General features: G+C 45.2%; 1 protein-coding gene across 1 annotated transcript; it reads left to right on the plus strand.

Annotated features, from left to right (window-relative positions):
- Nucleotides 1–9: 9 nt before the first annotated feature.
- PEX11A (peroxisomal biogenesis factor 11 alpha) lies at nucleotides 10–11643 on the plus strand. The gene is made up of 3 exons (XM_028706393.2): nucleotides 10–173; nucleotides 5198–5313; nucleotides 7792–11643. The coding sequence occupies exons 1-3, from the start codon at nucleotides 118–120 to the stop codon at nucleotides 8346–8348; spliced, it is 729 nt and encodes a 242-aa protein (XP_028562226.2). The 5' UTR covers nucleotides 10–117; the 3' UTR covers nucleotides 8349–11643.
- Nucleotides 11644–15350: the final 3707 nt, after the last annotated feature.

Raw genomic sequence — 15350 nt, forward strand, 5'->3', positions numbered from 1 at the left:
CCACGCCCCCTCCCCGAGAGCCAGCTGATCGCACAGGTGGCGCGTTGCGGGAAGTTCCGTGTCGGGGTTCCGAGCTGCTTGCCGCCGTCCGGCGTGGGGTTTGCCGCCGCCTTTGCAATGGAAGCGTTTGTGCACTTCACCAACCAGACCCAGGGTCGAGATCGGCTCTTTCGGTGAGGGGGGAAGGAAAGAGGCGAGTGGGTGGGCGGGCTGAATGGCAGGTGTCCTCCAAAAGTTTTGCTTTTGTTTTAGCTTCATTTTGCATTTATTGCTAAAGGCACTTTTAAGGCGGTGTGCAGTTAGAGTTGTCGGTTTCGCAAGCCTTGCCCACCACACCAAAAACAGAGAGAGAAGCAATTGTGCAACCCTGTACACTCGCCGTGCTTTTTTTCTAAAAGTTTAGGGGTACTCATTTGGACTCAATAAAATCACCATTTTAGAGTTCAGATCGGGGGGGGGGGGAATAAATACAGTAAATGGGCAAAAGATTCACAAAATGTTTAGGGGTATGCGCACCCCCAGGAAAAAATACTGTATGCTCGGTAGTAGCTCCCGTTGAACTCAGAAGGACTTGTTGTTGTTTAGTCGTGTCCGACTCTTCGTGACCCCATGGGCCAGAGCACGCCAGGCACTTCTGTCTTCCACTGCCTCCTGCAGTTTGGTCAAACTCATGCTGGTAGCTTCGAAGACACTATCCAACCATCTTGTCCTCTGTCGTCCCCTTCTCCTTGTGCCCTCCATCTTTCCCAGCATCAGGGTCTTTTCCAGGGAGTCTTCTTACTCCCTGGTAAATTGGGTTGTAGGATCTCTGCCTTAAGTATTGCATACAACTTCATAGAAATGAAATGCAGCCAGGGACCAGGCATAGTCCAACTCGACCCTCCAGATTTTTGGGTACTACAATTCCCATGATCTCTAGCTAACAGGACCAGTGGTCAGGGATGATGGGAGTTGTAGTCCCAAAACATCTGGAGGGTCGAATTTGCCAATGCCTGCTCTAAACCATAAGGAGTGCTCAGTTTCCAAAATTGCAGCTTGACGCTTGCGGATAATGCCATCCCTGATGTTCAGGTTTCTAAAATACTTTTGAGGCAAGAGCAATGCACCCTGAGGAATGCGTCCAGGTAATTAAAATTACTCCTGGGAGCACAAATTTGCCAAACCACAGAAGAGGCTGTTCTGATCTTTGCCACTGCCTCTGTAACTGCTCTGTCCAGATTGAGGATTGCGGCAGAAAAGGTGGCAGTCGGGTGCCTCTGAAGTACGGTTGATAGTGTGGTGTAGAGAAGGTCCAAGGATCGATTCCTGACATATATTTTTTTTAAAAAAAAGATATCTGTACTGCCCTTCATCCATTGAAGGTTTACAATATCAAAACACAAAAAGACATGCCATAGTAACAAACAAAAACAATATCCCCCCTCCCATTTAAAAGACCATAGGTTGTTTAGTTAGCCAAAGGCCTGGGTAAAGAGGTGTGTTTTTGCCTGGCATCTAAAGATATGGAACGAAGGTGGAAGAAGATTGGAAGAAATTTAAAGACTATCTACAGAAATATTGTAAAATTAATGAATGTTAGAATGATGTTGGATAAAAAGTTAAGTGGTTTTTAGCTATAATGCTATAAGGAATATGAAAAAATGGATTATTAATAGGTAAAAATTTGATGTTACAATATTTTAAGATTAAAGACTAGGATAAGCAAAGAGGGAAAGGATTTGCTGAACTAACAAGTTGAACTGGAATACAAAAAGGGAGGCGTGAGGAGGTCCGGGAAACAAGCAAATGAAAGATAAGTGATGGAAGGATGGAATTGTTTTTTAACTATTTTTATTTTGTATTTTGTATTTTTCTTTTTTCATTTTGTAATATTTTGAAAATTTCAATAAATATCTTTTTTTAAAAAAAAGAAGATATGGAACGAAGGTGCCATGGGAGCCTCCACAAGTGGAGGGAGCCACCACAAAAAAGGCCCATTCTCATGTTGCCACCCTCCAGATCTCTTACAGAGGAGGCACACAAAGAAGGGCCTCAAATGATGATCGCAGGGTCCAGGTCAGTTCATATGGGGCAACTCTGTCCTTACGGTATTGTGGTCCTGAGCTATTTTAAGACTCTTTGGTCAAAACCAGCACTTCAAATTGGGCCCGGAAACTAATTGATATACTCAAACCGTCTTGCCCTGGTGAGCAACCACATAGGGCTGGGAATGTCCCCTGCCTGAAACCCTGGAGAGGCTGCTACCAGTCTGAGTAGGCAGTAGATTATTATGGAATCATAGAGTTGGAAGGGAACCCGAGGGTCATTTAGCCCAACCCCCTACAATGCATGGTGCCTTTGTTCCATATCTTTAGGTACCAGCCAAAAACATTCCTCATTTCCCAGGCCTTTGGCAAATTTAACAATCTATGGTCTATAGCTGTCCCTGGGCAGGTTCAAACCACCAACCTTCTGGTTAACAGCCAGACCCATTGTGCCAACATACTGAGCTCGATGGGTCAGTGTTCTGACTCATAGAACTAACATAAAATACTGCCTTCTACTGAGTGTAACACTGGAGCTAGGAAAACTAAAGTTCAAATCAAGTCTCCACCCTCATTGTTCAGCCCAGACACTGAGGACCAGCTCCAAGGGCCTTCTGGCGGTTCCCTCCCTGCAAGAAGTGAGGTTACAGGGAACCAGGCAGAGGGCCTTCTCGGTGGTGACGCCCGCCCTGTGGAACGCCCTCACAGCAGATGTCAAGGAAATAAACAACTATTTGACTTTTAGAAGACATCTGAAGGCAGCCCTGTTTAGGGAAGTTTTTAATGTTTGATTTTTTTATCGTGTTTTTAATATTCTGTTTAGAACCTACTAGAGTGGCTGGCAAAACCTAGCCAGATGGGTGAGGTAATAATAATAATAATAATAATAATAATAATAATAATAATATCAACATGAAGCACACTGGGTAACTATGGGCCAATCACTAGTTCTCAGCCTAGTCTATCTCACTGGACTTTTGTGGGGAGAAAAATTAGGCATGTATTGTCTGAGCTTCAGGAGGCGGAAGTGGCTTATAAAAGAAATTGATTATAATTATTTTTGAAACTGCGGTGCTCTTGTCAGCAGCAGTTTAATCTGGGGCAATGAACAGCTGATCTCTCGATCTCTCTTCTGTGAAAACCTAATCATGTGAGGACCAGCAAAGCTAGTTATGTTTAGCCTGGAGAAGAGAAGTATTCACATATCTGAAGGGCTGTCGTGCAGAAGATTTGGCAGACTTGTTCTCTGTTGCCCTGTGTGGTGGATGACCCTTGCTCCGAAAAGCGTGGTCAGAATTAAAGGGTTCAGGAACTCAGACCAGACCAAATTTCATCAAATCATGCACAGACTTTACTAAAACAAAACTCTACAAAAGAGGGTGGGGAAGCAAATCTGTTATGATTGCATTTATATGAGAAGCTTTTTGAACCAACATAGAAACCATAACCAACTATTCTTCAAACTTCACACTCCTTTGGTTTTTGCAAGGCTGGTCTCCCAACAGAAAATGTACACATCAATGCATATATCGGGGAAAAGTGCGCATTAAAATACATTCATTGGTGAAAGTAACACATAAGCATGCAATACAGTGGTACTTCTGGTTAAGTACTTAATTCGTTCCGGAGGTCCGTTCTTAACCTGAAACTGTTCTTAACCTGAAGCACCACTTTAGCTAAGGGGGCCTCCTGCTGCCGCCGCACCACCGGAGCACGATTTCTGTTCTCATCCTGAAGCAAAGTTCTTAACCCGAGGTACTATTTCTGGATTAGCGGAGTCTGTAACCTGAAGCGTATGTAACCCGAGGTACCACTGTATATTGGAGGGGGAGGGAACGGCTTGCAAAGATGTGTGTCTTGGTTGGAACGGCATACAAAAACAGGTAAAATTCACGTGGAAAAATACTGGTGAATTTTTATGAGGATTAAAAAACAAAATAACAGCCACCAATTTCCGGAGAAATGTGGAGGACTCAACCTAAGGCTGGAAAAATGAGAAACTTAATAGAAGTCAAAAAGGACAGGTTCATCCATCCCTAGTAGTGCTAGAAAAACAGGAATGCAGCTGATATGCGAAGCAGCCAGAGGGAGAATGCTGCCTCACTCAGTCATAACTCAGTAACAGGGCAAATTCTTTGCACACAGAAGGTGCCAGATTCAGTCCTCAATATCTTTGGGAAGTGCTGTAAGATGCTGCTGTCTGAAATTCTGTAGAACTGGTGCCAGGCAGCCTTTGCCAACCTGATGCCCTCCAGATATTTGGGAGGAAACAAAGCACAGTCCAGGAAGGCACATCATTAACCTTGGTTTAGCACAATGTGTGAACTGGGCCAGACTTTAGGAAAGAAATGGGAGTCAGGGAGATGCTTGCATGCTCCAAGCCAACACATTTCAAGAACACCTGCTGCTACTCTTGGGTATCTGCTAATAATATATTTTTTAATTTGTATATTTTTAATTCATTTACATACCACTTAATCATTTCTCGGTGCTGGATATTAAAAAAAAACAACCCAGAGAAAATGGGTCAATAAAACAATACAAAGTTAGCAGGAAACCAAAGACCACCTTGCAATGCTTGCTGGAACAACAATCCTATAACCGATAACCGTGTGTCTGAGGTTGAGCAAGGAAGTTGTCTGTCTGATCTCAATTGGGAGGAAGTTCCACAGGCACTGAAAGCATGGCTTCTAAAAGTTATGAGCCATGGGATACCATCAACAGGGACACCACAAAGATCACAATGAACGGGCCAGGATATAAGGGACCAGGGTTAATATTTCCTGGGCCCATATGAGCAACCAGTGTAAGTTTTTAATCACCAGAGCTGTGTACTGGCGGTAGTCTGTCCTCATCAAACGCAGCATTTTGCACTAGCTGGAATTTCCAGATCAGGCACAATGGTCGCCCCACACACAGCATGTTGCAGTAATGATTTCTTGATTATAGTGTGTGTGTCCTTGTGTGCATGTTCGCATTGCTTGAGTTGCCTCCTAAACCAGGAAACATAATTGTGTGCGTAAGGATATTTTATGAGCAGTCGCCCCGAGGAAAAGGATAGTTCTGCCCCTTTGAGCTTCTGCCTTAATTAAATTGTGGGAGAGACAGTCCTGTCCCTCTGCTTTTGCCTGTGATGTGAATTGGGTTCTCTGTGTTTTTCCTCCCCATTCCAGAGCAACTCAGTATGCATGCATGCTGCTTAGCTATATGTTAGAGCATAAGACCGGCCGAGAGGAAGTGATGATGAAGCTCAAAAACCTGGAGGCGAGCATGCGCTCCGGCCGCAAGTGTAAGTATGTTGCTTATAAAGAAATACCAAAAGAGAGAGAGAGAGGCATGTCTTTTGTAGGCATAATCTGGGGATGGGAAGCAGAAAAAAGGACCAGTTGCAAATGCACAAAAGCAATATATAATTGAAACAGATCACAAAAACAATAGAGCCTGTGTTGTTGCACTTGAGCTAGTTTGGAGTCCTGTTAATTGAAATGAGAAGAGCACGTGCTTATAATTCTTCATCAGATCTATCAAAAACGGTCTGTTGTAGGGGTGGGGGACCTTTGAAAGCCCAAGGTCCACATTCCCTTCTGGGCAACTTTATGGGGGCCACATGGCAGTGATGGGTGGGGCTAGAGGCAAAAGTTTGCAGAGCAATGTATGTAAATAAAGGTAAAGGTAAAGGTACCCCTGCCCGTACGGGCCAGTCTTGCCAGACTCTAGGGTTGTGCGCCCATCTCACTCAAGAGGCCGGGGGCCAGCGCTGTCCAGAGACACTTCCGGGTCACATGGCCAGCGTGGCATCGCTGCTCTGGCGAGCCAGAGCTGCACACGGAAACGGCGTTTACCTTCCCGCTTGTAAGCGGTCCCTATTTATCTACTTGCACCCGGAGGTGCTTTCGAACTGCTAGGTTGGCAGGCGCTGGGACCGAACGACGGAAGCACACCCCGCTGCGGGGATTCGAACCGCCGACCTTTCGATCGGCAAGCCCTAGGCGCTGAGGATTTTACCCAAAGCGCCACCCGCGCCCCCAATGTATGTAAATATATGTATGTAAATGTTATTTTGTACCATAAGCTAGTTGGTACACACCCACACCCACACCCACACAACCCCACTCCAGCCAGCCAAGCACAAGGCATTATCCGAGTTCAAGGACACGTTCTAGACAGGCAAAAACAGCCAAGAAGGGTGCAAAGCTGAACCAGTGAGGGGTATGGTCTGGGGAGAGTATCAAAGGCTAAATAGAAAATATTGAAGGACTGCATTCAGCCAATGGGCCTGAGATCAAACACAACAGAGATTTTTGCAAGGTTTTTTTAATTAAGTAAATTGCATTAATTAGATGCGTGATTTCATTGATGTAGACATGAATGGACATAGTGACTCAGGCTTCATTTCATCCACCCTTATACCTGGAAATCCTCCATTTGAGGAGGACAATAAAATCCCATACATCCTCCTTTGCTTTTGCAGTTTCAGCATGTCACCTTAATTGGTTTTTAATAAATAAATTGCTCAACATGTAAGTAAGCAGTGTACACTGGGGGGGGGGGGGAGCTGAGTGGTTGAAATAGTTTTAAAACCCATGACTGATTCCCAAGGGCAACTCTTGCCTGTTAGCTTCCTTCTAAAACTGTGTGGGGAAAGGGGGATGCTGTGCTCGCAATGAAAATGTGCCCTGTTCCAGAGATCTGAGCCCATTTCTTCCCGTATAAGTCTTATCTCCTCCAATATCCAGTGTTATCTGGTGGGCTGTTGGTACCCAGTGTGAGGTATATTGATGGATCTTGGATTAAGTTCCTATACCAGAAGCATCCATGTCTGTTGACGGGGTGATGAGGTTTGAGGGTTTTTGCTGTTGTTGTTTTCAGTCAAACAGTGTATAACTTTTATGAAATAGGAAAACCAAAAATGAAAGCTGCTTTATCATTTGCTTGTTGTTGACAAGTCCACTTACTGTATCTTTAACAGTCAGGTGGCTTTTCAGCCTAGCCTCATCCCCATTCACAATCTGGTAGTGACGGCTTGGTGGGGAGTGCCCAGCCAGCAAGCGTGGTCTCCTGGAGGATAAATTGAGGCCTGCCCAGCCTCTTCACCTCATTCTCCTTGCCAGAATACTTTGTATGTAATAGGTGTGCAAGTCTACCCATCCCATCACCTTTTGTAATGCTGAAGCCATGTAGTAAATCTGTTTTGTTTTTAACTACTCTTCTAAAGACCCTAATTTGCATTATGTGTTGCTGTTACATATTGTTTGCTTGCCTGCAACCATATCCAAGAAGCTGATATTTAGAAGACGGTAGGACCCTGTCCATCCAGCCAAATGATGGAGTGTAATTGGGATAATAATTGCGATTAACTCCAGCCAGTTCCAGGTGGGATTTTGTGGGTGGGGTTCACTCACAAACCATCAAATTCAGGATGTGCTGTTAAAGTGGATTTGGCACTCTTGTGCAACCAGCTGGCTTCGTGTGCGTGTGTTTTTGTAAGCAATTTCCTTACACATATGTACATACATACACACAAAATATGTATATTGGTGGTAAGGAAAGTAATGGGAAAATCCCCTGAAAAGGGGGGGGGGGGAGATAATTGCTTTACATTATGTCGTACAGTCACCCCCACAAAAACATCAGGATGTATGCTCAGTGAACGGTGGGCGCCGTATAATCTCCCAGGCAAACTTTGAGCAAACAAATCAGCATGAAAGCTCAGTAAACAGGCTGTCTGGAAACAAGGCCATTCTAACAACTGTGGCTTCTCTTGCAGTGTTTAGGCTTGGTAACATGCTGCATGCCTTCGTTTCGGCCAGACACGCCTCCCAGTTGCCAGATTTGGTTCCCCGCTGCTGCCTGACTGCCTCCAGCCTCAACCGTGTCCTGTACTTCATGTGCGACACTGTCTTGTGGGTGAAGAGTGTGGGGCTCATCCCGGATATCAACAAAAAGAAGTGGCGCAGCCGGGCGACCAAATACTACTACTATTCCCTGCTGATAAACCTGGTCAACGACTTGTATGAGCTCTGCTGGCGCATGGAGCAGGCTGCACGGAAAGAGAAGCTTCAAGGAGACTCATCTCGGCTCCAGAGCTTAACTTCTCTAGCAACTAGTGGCCTGCAGCCATTTCTCCTCCTCCTCTACATCACGCTGAAGAAACATCCTCCTTTGCTTCTGGACACGGTGAAGAACCTTTGCGATCTCTCTAGTCCGTTGGACGTGCTGGGAATCTACAAAACCAATCCCGGAATCATTGGGCTCTGTGGCCTTATCTCCTCCTTGGTAGGGATCCTCACCATCGCCGTCCCACAATTGAGACTGAAGCATTGACTTTTGACACTTCCCTGATGGCTTCCATTTTGCAGAGCAGTCCTTTGGATATCAAGCTCAATTGGGTGGGCTTCCTCTGTCCTGTCAGTGGACTTGTTCTCTTTCACTGCCTTCGTTTCCACCTCTTTCCTCATATTATTTTGCCGCCCTTCGATGGGAGAAGGCATCAATCAGTGATGGCATCAGAAAGAGTGTGCCAGGTTTACGTACAAGCTAAACAAGCTATAGCTTAGGGCCCCACTCTCTTGGGGGCCCCAAAAAAATTTAAAGGAAAAAAAACCACTGGGTGTACTTTGATAAAATACATACCTTGTTATGTGCAAATGGCTTTAGATACCTATTAGGTCCATAAATTAACATATACCATCCATTCAACACAAAAAACAGCGACAATTTGTTGTTGACAAAGGACAGCTGGACATATAAAAGGCCCCATTACCTTCAGTAGCTTAGGGCCTCATCAAACCTAAATCCGGCCCTGGGAAAGACTGAAGGAAATGACCTCGGAAATATGTCACAAAGAATGTGAAATTGTACAGGCGGGATTTGGGTCTAAATGTAGAAAAAATGGACCGTGGCCTGCATGAGACTTTGGCTGAGGGCAGTCAGTGGGTTATGTCCAATGTAGCACTAAACAGATATTCTGATCTCCTCCCCTGCTCACCCTTGGAACCTATTCTGGGGGCTTTCCCTAACCCTCCAGAGCAGATTTGGGAACGGTGGGGGGGGGTGTAGAATCCTCTAGCCCTAATCCTTACACTGAAGTCTTGTTGAATACCACCCAGTTTATCTTTCCCTGGAGAACTGAAGTTGGTTTGGAATCATAGAATCACAGCATTGTAGAGTTGGAAGGGACCATGAGGTCATTGAGTCCAACCCCCTGCGATGCAGGATTCTTTTGCCCTTGAACCCATGACCCTGAGATTAAGAGTCTTGTGCTCTGCCAACTGAGCTATCAGAGGGGTCCCATCTCAGGCTATGGGCGCTTTCACATCTGATCTAGTTTTGCAACTTTTTTTGTTTTGTTTTTTAATCGCTTCAAAAACTTGCCAAGCTGTTTGACTAGAGGCTATAGTGGGAAAGCAAAGCCTTGTAAAAACAACAACAAGACTGTTGTGTATGCAACTTCATTTTATCCAAATGCTGCTTCCAGTCAAACAGAATATATAAAAGTGCAAAACCTAGTTCACCTTTTGTATAATGACATGAGTATGCATACTATGAGGAAACCATTTGACTCTTTGGAGAGTGGGGAACTTCTCCCAACACCCAAAAGATGTGAAAGCATGGGGGGGGGGGAGACAGAAAAATGTGGGGTGGGAAACAGTGTGGCTACTGACTCTTGATATGGACTCTAAAAAAGGTAAAGGGACCCCTGACCATTAGGTTCAGTCACGAACGACTCTGGGGTTGCAGCTTTCATCTCGCTTTACTGGCCAAGGGAGCCGGCATACAGCTTCCGGGTCATGTGGCCAGCATGACTAAATTGCTTCTGGCGAACCAGAGCAGCGCACAGAAATGCCGTTTACCTTCCCGCCGGAGCAGTGCCTATTTATCTACTTGCACTTTGGTTGGCAGGAGCAGGGACCGAGCAACAGGAGCTCACCCCGTTGCGGGGATTCAAACCGCTGACCTTCTGATCGGCAAGCTCTAGGCTCTGTGGTTTAACCCACAGTGCCACCCGCGTCCCTTTATGGACTCTATGACTGCCCAAAACAGTTATACCTTGGAAGTCGAACGGAATCCGTTCCAAAAGTCTGTTTGACTTCCAAAACGTTTGGAAACCAAAGCTCGGCTTCCGATTGGCTGCAGGAATCTCCTGCAGCCAATCAGAAGCCACGGAAGCCCCTTCGGACATTTGGTTTCCAAAAATAGTTCGCAATCCGGAACAGTCACTTCCAGGTTTGCGGCATTCAGGAGCCAAACCTTTCAAGAACTGAGCTGTTCGAAAACCAAGGTACAGCTGTATGCAATTGCAGGTATCCAGGAATTCTGTGCATGTTCTTTATAGGGCTACCTCGTGGCCCGTATTTATCCTGGCCAGTCTGCAGATTCTCCCTCCCAGCCTCCTAACATATAGGGATGCCAAGCCTAGCACAGAATATGCCTTACTGGGTGAATGATTTGTTTGTGTTTCCCTGCCCCCTCGGGGGGCATGTGGGGGTGCAGTATATGCGTCTGAATTAAGACACAACTTGCTTTACAACAAAAGGATACCATAGGTCAGCTGTAGTTGGAGAAAGGCCCGAGGAACAAGCTGGGTGGCTTGAGAGGGCAGAACATTGTGCAATGTTGCCAGCAATTTTGTAAGGTTCTGAACAAGCAATCTGAGTGTTAACAGAGCTTTGTGGTTCTCCCCTACACACACACACACACACACACACACACACACACAGAGCTTCCAGGGGGCAGTAGGTTTTGGTTTGGTTTTGAAAATTAAGGGTATAATACAGGATACATTAAGAGCCCGGCTCTTTTGGTGTAGAGGATGCAAGTTGACTTTGGAGTTCCATTTCCAACTCAAGCATGCAGGTTTCTTTTTAGCAAGTCATTAATTCCCTCCCCGCCCCCCCTACTTTGCAGAGTTGTTGTGAAGCAATCCAGTGTACATCTTCTTGGAGGGACGGGCAAATGAAATAAACAAACAAGAGTCTAGGTTGTCTGGTCTCAGAAGGTGGTGGACCCTGCATGACCCTTGGGGTCCTTTCCAACCTAATGATTCTAGTTTTCCTGCTTCTTACTCTCTTAACATTTTGTAACTGTTCCCTTTTGCCGAGGATGCTTTTGACTGCACCTGTAAGCCCAACAGACATAAACTCATGACATAGAAATGCATTGTCTTCTTGTGTTCAACAGAATTCTGATGAAAGCAATGAGATGTATTTCTGTCTCATGAGATTAGGGCTGTTGGGCAATGCTAGCAGGTGCAGTCAGAATCGCCCTCCAAAAGAAGATACTGTATTTAAAAGGCTTATTTGTAAGACACTAAAATCTGGGAGTAGACTGTTGGGAGCTCATACATTAGGATTTCTAAAAGCTATGAAATTAAGCCATATTTGTGACTTGGGAAAGGGTGGAATCCTTTTCCTGGTGCCTTTTAATCTTGCATATTGGGGATTTTTAAACGTGTTTATATTATAAAGTATTTTAACTTATGCTAATATTCTGAATATGTTGTAAGTTGCTTTGTGACCTTTTTCTGCAATGAGCAACTAACAAGTTTAATAACATGAATTTTAAGAGCACCCATCACCTTGACTATCACACTATCTGGAATAAAAGCTGCTATACTGTACTTTCAATTTTTTCCAGAAAAAAAAGAAAAGAAAAGCAATTGCAAACTTCTGAGTTTGAATTTGAGTCTTGTGTTTGGTTTGCACATAGTAGGTGAAAAAAGTCGCTGATAGAGAAATTGGTGTTTGTTCCCTTCTGAAAGGGGAAACCAAGAATGGAACCTTTGCAATGTGTACTTCACTGTTCAGCTATAAAACTTCACCCAGCTGCTGGCTTTGCAGCCTAACCAGACCTTAAGAGGAATGAATTCCTGTGGAATCTCTCAAGAACAATCCGATTCAGCAAGATGTCTTGTCAGCTTCCAGATTATCACATCAAAAAGCAGGTTCCCTGCTGCTTTCAATTTTTTATTTAGAGGACATTTCAGCCTTCTTTCAACTTTGCAACATACATTCAAAGGTGGTTGGCACTGAATAATGTAGGTCCGCCTTTCTCAACCTTGAGTTCCCAGATCTTGTTGGACTACAACTCCCATCATGGCTCACCACTGGCCCTGCTAGCTACAGATGATGGGAGTTGTAGTCCAACAAGATCTGGGGACCCAAGGTTGTGTAAGGCTGCTTTAGGTGGTAAAATGTGGTTTAAGCACCAGCTCACCTATGAAGTCAGGCCTTGGAACAGGGATGGAGAACCTGTGGTCCTCCAGATGTTCTTGAACTACAGCTTCCATCACTGCTGACCAATGACCATGTTTGCTGGGTCTGATGGGAGTTGCAGTCCAGCAACATCTGGAGGGGCCACAGGTTCCCCATCCTAACTGTTCTGCAGCTTCATTGATAAACCATGATGTGGCACCTAGCAGCGCTCCTGTGAAGCTCTTGAATTTTAAAGCCTATTCTTCAGCTGTTTATATTCCACTATTTGAGTTTAGCAGGTCTCACCGCATCCATCTCGCAGACCTAATTGCAGGCAAGAATGTGTAGGACAGCATTGTTGTACAATAAGATGAGTCAATCAAGTGTTCTGCTCTTGTCTCAAACAGAACAAGAGAACGGTATAACAGCCAGTGTTTGTATGTTGGATGGGAAAGAAGCAGCACATCATTCATTTGAATAGTTCCCTTCACATGAAAGGGCCATGGCTCAGTGGAAGAGTGTCTGCCTTGCATGCAGAAGGTTGTGTAGGTTCAATCCCCAGTATCTCCAGTTAGGGTTGGGATAAAACTCCCTGCCTGAGACCTGCAGCTTCTTCTAGTGTTCCTGGTGAGCAGTGGCAGGATTGTAGACAAGGAGAGACAGAGACAGTGATGGGGTAACTCCCATCTTCTTGGCATGAAATTTATTCCAGGCCCAAATGTCTCCCTGAGGAAGAACTTGTTCTGAACGATGTTGAGCCCAGAATAAATTTTGTTTTCAGCCCCTAGTTTATTTTATTCATTTGCCTGCCATTTGTACTTTCCCGGTTTTGCGGCTGGTTGTCTGACAGGATTGTGGCCAAAAGGGAGAAACGAGAGAGAGAGAGGTGACAGCTTGCCCTGGTAAACTCTGAAATGCAGAACATCTTCAGGGGAAAAGATTAAGGGTACAACCTCTCCCCACACTCCAAAAGATGAAGCAGCAGCCCGTGGAGGGCTGAGAATGCTCAGTGGCCATACAATACTGACCAACTGTTCAATGGGAATGGAATAACAAGAGGGAGGAAGAATGGCGTATCCTGGAAATGGGCAGGGCTGGCAGAAATGCTGAAGAAGAAGAGAAGAGTTTGGATTTGATATCCCGCCTTACACTCCCTTTAAGGAGTCTCAAAGTGGCTAACATTCTCCTTTCCCTTCCTTCCCCACAACAAACACTCTGTGAGGTGAGTGGGGCTGAGAGACTTCAGAGAAGTGTGACTAGCCCAAGGTCACCCAGCAGCTGCATGTGGAGGAGCAGAGACGCGAACCCGGTTCCCCAGATTACGAGACTACCGCTCTTAACCACTACACCATACTGGCTCTCACCATACTAGCTCTGAACAGGAGCCCTCAACCCTGCACTTAACACTTCCTGAATGGCAGTCCTGAAGATACAATCACCCACAACACTTTGATCTTATGGTAGCTATTTTAAATTAAAAATAGCCAGTGCGCTTTCTTTTTTTCTTTAAAGATATGTTTAGGGGTACTCTCATTTTGACTCAAGAAAATCACATTTTATAGCTCAAATCGGGGGGAATAAATACAGTGGTACCTTGGTTTGCAACCATTTTGGATTACAACCACGTCAAACCCTGAAGTGTGTCCCCCTTTTTTTGGATTACAACCCATTTTTATTTTATCTTTCTGGAGGCCCCATTGGCGAAAGTGTGTCTTGGGTTACAAACTGTTTTGGTTTACAACCGGACAGATTATGGTTGTAAACTAAGGTATCACTGTACAGATAATGGACAAAAGTACAAAGATTCACACAATGTTTAGGGGTATGCGTACCCCTGAGTCTCCCCCCCCAAAAAAAAGCACTGGAAATAACTATCTTGTGTGGGTCTGTGGGTGGGAGTGTGAAAGTGTAACAAGGTGGCGAATAGGTGCTACAGTGGTACCTCGGGTTAAGTACTTAATTAGTTCCGGAGGTCCATTCTTAACCTGAAACTGTTCTTAACCTGAAGCACCACTTTAGCTAACGGGGCCTCCTGCTGCTGCTGTGCTGCCGGAGCACGATTTCTATTCTCATCCTGAAGCAAAGTTCTTAACCTGAAGCACTATTTCTGGGTTAGCAGAGTCTGTAACCTGAAGCGTATGTAACCCGAGGTACCACTGTACTTGCTTCACCCGCAAGTCCAACTGCAAAGCCAGGAGTTATGGCTGCTGTGCATTTTCTTTCTGTGTTTCATTGGGCTAAAAACCAAGTGGTCTGATTTAACCCCATTTCAGTCTAGGACAAGGAGCACTTGTGCTGGGCGATGGTGGCTGGTTCTCTCTCTCTCTCTCTCTCTCTCTCTCTCTCTCTCTCTCTCTCTCTCTCTCTCTCTCACTGTCTCAAGTCATCTATGCCAAGCAGAGTTTCCTTTGCCAAGTGCCCAGCCCGCTGTTGGGGAGCAACTGCTGCACTTTGGACTTCTGTCTGCGGAGAGGAATGATTAATTCCCAGACCTAAGGAAAGAATTTCCACTTGGTTGCAGCAGCTTTGCTTCTTCACCTATATTTGTGGCAACAATGGATTTGAGGGAGGAGGAGGAGGAGGAGGAGGAGGAGGAGGAGGAGAAAGCCATGCAGAGACTGGGGCTGGTTTGAAGGGCCAGTTGATGCTGGAAATAAAGTCTAGGCCCTGTTGCCAAAATGCCTGGACTGAAACCACTGGTGGTGATTTAGGGTTCCGTCTGCACTATGCATTTAAAGCAGTATGATACCATTTGAAACAGTTTTGGCTTCCCTGCAAAAAATCGGGGGACTGTAGTTCGTTATGGATTCCTGAGAACAAGTAAGAAGCCCCTATTCTCTCAGAGCTACCATTTGCAGTGTGATTTAACAATCCATTTTTACAGGAAACTCTGGGAATTGGAGCTCTAGGGGGGCAGTAGGGGGTCTCCTACCAGTTCTCAGAACCTGGAGCAAACTGCATTCCCTAGGATTTTGAGAGGGAGGAAGCCATGGCTGTTTAAATTGGTATACAAATAGAAACAATAGGGCGTGTGCTTCTGAAGGCAGCCCTCTTTAGGGAAGTTTTTAGTGTCTGATGTTTTATTGTATTTTTAATATTTTGTTGGAAGCCACCCAGAGTGGCTGGGAAAACC

The sequence above is a fragment of the Podarcis muralis genome, chromosome 14 (assembly GCF_964188315.1).
Source record: "Podarcis muralis chromosome 14, rPodMur119.hap1.1, whole genome shotgun sequence".
NCBI classification, from domain to species: Eukaryota; Metazoa; Chordata; class Lepidosauria; order Squamata; family Lacertidae; genus Podarcis; species Podarcis muralis.

Bases quoted from the DNA above. Each gene is read 5' to 3' on its own strand.
- PEX11A (XM_028706393.2), top strand. From the start codon at position 118: ATGGAAGCGTTTGTGCACTTCACCAACCAGACCCAGGGTCGAGATCGG. The intron at 174-5,197 runs GTGAGGGGGGAA...TCCCCATTCCAG, and splicing joins GGTCGAGATCGGCTCTTTCG to AGCAACTCAGTATGCATGCA. The intron at 5,314-7,791 runs GTAAGTATGTTG...CTTCTCTTGCAG, and splicing joins CATGCGCTCCGGCCGCAAGT to TGTTTAGGCTTGGTAACATG.